At 40.0% G+C, this 6,306-nt stretch overlaps 1 protein-coding gene across 2 annotated transcripts in view; it reads left to right on the plus strand.

Moving 5' to 3' along the window:
• Window positions 1-3,059: 3,059 nt before the first annotated feature.
• mllt1a (MLLT1 super elongation complex subunit a) overlaps window positions 3,060-6,306 on the plus strand; it is a 22,611-nt gene continuing 19,364 nt past the window's right edge. The window contains exon 1 of one of the 2 annotated variants that reach the window (XM_019875431.1): window positions 3,060-3,237. In XM_019875431.1, the coding sequence (XP_019730990.1) occupies window positions 3,226-3,237 (12 nt within the window). In that variant the 5' untranslated portion in view covers window positions 3,060-3,225. The remainder of the gene's footprint in view (window positions 3,238-6,306) is intronic. The other variant, XM_019875430.1, reaches the window with a different exon arrangement.

Below are 6,306 nucleotides of genomic sequence, written 5' to 3' on the forward strand. Positions count from 1 at the left end.
GTTCTGTAACATTACAAGGTTAAATTACAAAAGAACTTGATTTATACTTTCCAGGTTGATGTCTCCATAAAAGTTTCACACCAGTTCAGCACAATGGACGGCAGAAGGTCAGACAAAAGACAAACAGACTGACTGACAGACAAGCCAGAACGAATGTGGTGACCTTTTGAGCCAAAGCTGAGGCACAATAATCTCACATCAAAGTCTAGCCCCGGAGACTTCTCAGCAGTGGGCGCCTACTCCCTTTCTTCAAACAAAAAAATCACCACACACTTTTCACTGATGAACTTTCAGCATTAGAAACTTACTTTTAACTATAGACAAAAATCTTATGAAGTTTGATTGATTTTGATTGATTGATTGATTGACTGAAGTTTATTTCGATCGGGCAGTCATAAGACAATATGACAATTTAGAGTGTTCCATTAACCTGCCATGCAGGTTTTTGCAACATGGGAGGAAACTGGAGAACCCAGAAAAAAACCCACGCAGGCATGAGAAGAAGCTCCACACAGGAAGGCCGGAGCCAGAATCGAACCCTGCACCTCTGCACTGTGAGGCCCATGTGCGAACCAGTTGGTCACTGTGCCGCCCTAATATGCTCTATTATAATAGAATAAGTTGAGAAACAACTGGCCTGTGTTTTTCCATGCATGGAATGCTTCACAAAGCACATCTCAGCAAAGGAAATTTGTGTGTGCATTGTACTCTTTTGAGGTGTAACGCCAAATAGAAAGTATTTATTTCTGTTGCCATGGATGTCTCTTTTTTTTATCTATAGTGTATAATAAGATATGTATTTTGCAAGTAGCTGTTTTTATCATGTGTCTTGCTGTGGTTTCAGGGATACGATAAAATAAAGGGGTACAATCAAGGTTTTCTTATCTAGAGGGAATCCTCTGTGATCATTTTTAATTACACACGCCTTCTGATGTGCGTGCCTTGGCCACCAAGGGACAGTATAATACAGGTGTACATAATACACGAAGAAGAGTTTTAACAACTCAGTGACTCATTAAGGTGCATCTGTATTTGTCACTGTCATTTACATAGAACTCTATGTCTGTAAGTATTGTTATGAAATGTACTAAAATGTGATAGTGAGCCAGTTTGACCTCTGATCCGTGTTGGTGTTGATTGATGTTACTGTGTTCTGTCAAGCCAAATAACATCCAATATTAAACAAAGTGAAGGAGCCAAAACACACAAGATAATCTTTTGTTTGAACTTTAGTGTCACAGAGCAGATCAAGGAAGGCAGTGAGCATTTCAGTGGTCAGCAAAGCTGATGCGGAATAATTTACTACTTAAATTTTGGAGAAATCATTGTGAAAAAACAAAAAGTAATTCCAGGATGTTTTCTGTGGGCAATTTCTGTTGAATAACAGATTAAAGAGTAAAATATTTTTTTTAAAGGTGTGGCACTGAAGAATGAGAAGCGGCTTGTCTCCCTGATATGTGATGTTTTTATTCTGAGGACAGTTATCCTCAAAAATAAATTTTGTGACAACATTATTACCAATATCTCGTTATATAGATGTTTTATAAGTAGAATGGGAACGTTAGTGGAGAACTGATGAGTTGAGTTAATATTTTCAACGTACAATGGATGGCACACTTCTCACTTGAAACGATGCAATTTCACCCTTTGAATCAATGGGAAAAAGTAGAAAGTAATATTTATAATGAAAAGCCATAATAAAATAGAACAAATTGGTATTTCACTATCATAAACGTAATGGAAATGATTACAATCTTATATATTCTTTTTTTAAAGTCATCATTAAACTGGACTGCAGTAATTATCTGGGTTAACCATGTCTCACTGAGTGTCATACAAAGAATTAAAAAAGGGCAGATCACTGCTTTTTATTATCAATGTCCTTGGATGGTGATTAATTAAAATATTTTGGAATAAAGATGATGTTCATCATTGCTGTGCTGTAATAATGTTTGTCAAGTCAACAATAATAAATTATAATAAAGCTCTTGTATTCAAAATCTTATTTCAAATGATACTTTTGTTCTGTTCCGTTCTTTCTCAATGAAAAGGAGGATTAAAGACTTGATGTCTCAATGTGAGTTAGACAACCACATGTCTGAAAGCCAAGGTGGGATTCCTTCTCCTCTGCTTTGACTCAAAAGCAAACTGGATTATAGAGGAAAGGAAGCATAGCCACAGTGAGAGTGGTGACCTTGTAGGCCAAAGTGGAGACCCAATAATCTCACTTCAAAGTGTTCCACCAGAGAGACATGACACCCTCTGACTGTTAAAGAAAAAAAGGCAGCATTACTCAGAAGAAAAGCTGCTCAAAGTTCTTTTACTTCTTACACAGGAGCATCCTTATTGCCTCAGTAATGTGCCATAGTCCAACTAATAACACTATTCTTCAAATAAAAAACAGCCAGTGATTCCTTTGGCAATTAAAAAGCAGTAATCCACAATTAAGCAAAGAGATGTAGCGATTTATTCTATTTTACTGAAATTTTTAAATTGTTCAGATAAAAGTGCAAAATTTGAGACTCATTTTCTTCTCATATATATAAAACTCGGATGGACTGAAGGTTTTCTGTGACCCTTGTGGACTTTTAGGATGGATGGCATTATGGCGCTTATCATAAATATACTGTATTATTTAGTTCGTGATAGCACCATGAAGAGACATGCTCATCAATAAATTAAATGTAGTAACTTTGCTGAATACATAGTACTGTATAGAATTTGTCATTGCTGTAAGAATGTACAGTATCACTTATCCAAGACAGTTTGTCTGAGTGCTTTATTCTGTGTTAATTTACGAGGGTTGTAATATTTAAGCAACACGTAGTGATGTTCTGCATGGATTATATTATTCATTCTTGTATTATCAATTAACACCATGTGCATTTTACAATTGAATCAGAGGTGCAGCCATTGGGACATATCCCCTGTCACTCGAGAATACCATCACAAAAAGCTTGATTTGTATTTGCAGGAAAGGTCCATGCCCGCCTTCTAATGGGCTTTGATTGGCTGTTTTCAAGAGAGCCGGAAATCCCCGCTCTCCTATTGGCTGCGAGAGCTTTCTGTTTGGGTTGCCTTCCAGCGGATCGTCTGGACGGGGAGGGGGGGCCGTCTGCCTTCCGCTTCTCGGCTGGATTGACACACAATGAGGAGTCAAGGCAGCGTAGACGCTCCATAAACGCCGCTGTAAATAAAAACAGCCATCACTGAGGCCAGTGAAACATGGAAAATCAGGTAGGCTGGCTTCCGTCTCTGCTTTTGGACTCTGAACTTTTCACGGGGAAAATACTGGCTGCTTTCTCGCTGGTTGGGCAGCAATGAATCCTCTGTTGTAGTCGCTTGAAGAGAGCGATCAAGGGAGGGAGAGCGAGAGCGAGCGAGCGAGAGAGAGGAAAAAAAGCGCTGCTTCTGCTGCCGCTGTACAAGTCGTAGTTGTTTGGTTTCTGGAGCTATGCTAGCTGGCCACTCATACATCGGCATTTACCGCTAACTAGCTTCACGCCGACGCGTCCATTCAGCGCTGCTGCGTAGCCCAAGCCACAAACCACCACACAAAGATGTAGCCACCCGGTATTTAGCTTGCTCTATTTCGGTTCCAAGTCTAATGCAATTATGAGTTACCCTGAGAAGCTTTTGAGAGGCGCTTGTGTCCAGCTAAGCTAAGCGAATTCACACAACCACTGGAATATCGGCCCTTGGATAAAGGCTAAGGAACCGCGACAAGGCGCCGGGAAAAGGCTCGCTCGTCCTCTGGTCGTGCTGCTCAAGCCAGGGCGGGGGCCTGCCCGATACCTGTCATGCTTGCCCAAGAAACCCAACAAGCGCACTACTATTTTGTAATGCTGGCTAACATTTAGTTAATGGTTAACCCGTGTGCCCTTTTTTTCCCTTTTGAGTATAATGCCAGTGAATAAGAGGCGACTCTGGCAAAATCCCAATGTGGAAAATTTGAACGCACTCAATGCTTTGATTGGGAGCATTGACCCAAAGTGTCCAAAATGTACACTATTAGTGAAGGAGGTTTGATATTAAACTGGTTTTGCATGATTTAGTATAATTGGATGGTTACGTATTAATCACGGAACTCATGTAACAATAGTACTCGCATGCTTTACATTCCATTTTAGATAATAAAAAAAAAAGTGTCCTGTGGGGCATTCACATTGTTTTGTTCCTCTGAGCAATTGGGTGTTCAGTTCCCTTCGGTTCATGGCACACTGGCAACGCTCAGGTAGCACCTGACATCTCTTCATTAACCTTAAATCGAAATAGTGTCCATAGTGCTTGGTCGTAACGGGGAAATCATCACCAAAAAATTCTTTACAATAATAACGTTTATTCTATGCGCCTCCACTAGTGTAAATACAGCATTCTGTTTAATATTGTTTTTGTAAAATCCACCTGTGTTTGTCCATCTCAGGGGTCCGCCATTTTTTCACTTGCTGTCAACTGAAAATGACATTGCAGTTGCTCAGGGCTCAGGTAATAATCAATCATATCTCAGCTTCAGAAAATAGATGAGCCGTGATTGGTTGTTACCTGAGCAACTGCGATGTAATTTTGAGTTGACAGAAAGTGGCAAAATGGCCACCCCCTGAGAAGGTTAGCCATCAGAATGCCATGTTCAGACTAGTCGAGGCGCATAGAACATATTATTTTAAATAGATATTTTTTTGGGTTGACTTTAAGCAGGCCTTGACCCCGTGGCCCTTCAGTGCCCGAACTGGAAACCTTACAGATTGCCTCTCCCTTCTTGATTATGACAGCAAATAACATATCGTACTATATCTCAACAAATTAACATTTCCACACGGTGTTACGAGTTTTAATTGTTTGTTAGGGTTTTTCACTGCATCCTATGTGGAAAATTACACTTAAATATCAGCCCCTCTCTCGGGACTGCTTCTTTGCTTTAGATTGGTGAGTGAGCATTCAGTGGACATGTTCAGCTGCCTGCAACTTTACAAATATCGTCAGTGTTTTCTTTGCATGAAGGAAATGCATAAATATGCACACATTATTTGTCTGTGAATGAATTTCCATTGGAAAGATATTTTTGATTGTGTGTTGCACTGGTCCTATTGTCATTCATTGCTTTGCAGACAACTGATCGGCTTGGCTTTTACTAAGTAATGCCTCTGTCATGTTTTTTCCTTAGAAGTGGCCATGTAGCCACGTTTCTATCCCTCTTTTTACTGGACATCTCATTTTGGATGCAAACAGAAATGACAATATAGTAAATTTAGGAGATGCCACAATTCCTCCTTCTGCCTGGTTTCTGACACAATGCTCTAAGGGAGATCTGGATGGCCTTAACATTTCACTTGAGGGTTTCCAAGATGCCAAATGTTTTTTTTCATGTCATGTTGAGGATGACGGCACAGCAGTTCCTTCCTTCGACATTTCTATGACAACAAGCTACACCGCGGGGCACTGCGTACAGTGGAAAACAAAATCCTGGGACAAGTGGGTAAAGCCTGTTGGAGTCAGCACTCAGCAGCATGATCTATGGAAAGCTGGCAAAGAACATGGATGCCAATGTGAGGTCAAAAATACTGCAATAAAGATGGTAAGCCATAACAGCGAAGAGTAAAAATATGATGATCACCATAGAATTTTGCTATGTAATATCCTTCAATTCTACACAAAGACAGGCTCACATGACATCGGGGTTCTTAGTCAGTTATGTGGTACCCACCGGGGCTTCTGCGCTCTCCACGTTCAGAGTACCCTACTTGGTGCCAAATTGAAGCTTTTTATGAAGCGGAGGGAAAACTAAAGTCCTCAGTAGTGGCGACCACGCTGATGATTAAAAAAAAAAAAATCTGAATAATCAGCGATATGGGTTTAATGAGTTAGCGTTCAATGCGTTGTGCCACATAAACACCCGTTTGCAGTTTTGCTTTTAAGTTAGTTTGATTGATGTGCAAAATGGGACTCACAAATATATTTTCAAATTTGTTTTATGATTACAGTTTAACACTGGAACAACTTATCCCACAATACTCTAATTCCTATGGAAAAAAAAATATTGGAAATTGGAAGGTAACTCGTCCCAGAATGCAATGCATTTGAGATGACATGAGTTGACGTTAGTGGAAAACACAGGTTCATGTTGCTGCTCAAGCGGAAGCGAAAAGAGTTTTACCCTTCCAAACTGCAAGTGGTAGGCTGATGGGCTCTCTTATAACTATGTGCTTATATCAGGGATGAGATTTTTCCGCTTTTTGGCGGAATTCTGCTTTTTTTCCAGTTAAAATGGACCTAATTTTTATTGTTCCAAATCCGTAAAACATTCTGGGG

The sequence above is a fragment of the Hippocampus comes genome, unplaced genomic scaffold (genome assembly GCF_001891065.2).
Source record: "Hippocampus comes isolate QL1 unplaced genomic scaffold, H_comes_QL1_v1.1 scaffold132, whole genome shotgun sequence".
NCBI lineage: Eukaryota > Metazoa > Chordata > Actinopteri > Syngnathiformes > Syngnathidae > Hippocampus > Hippocampus comes.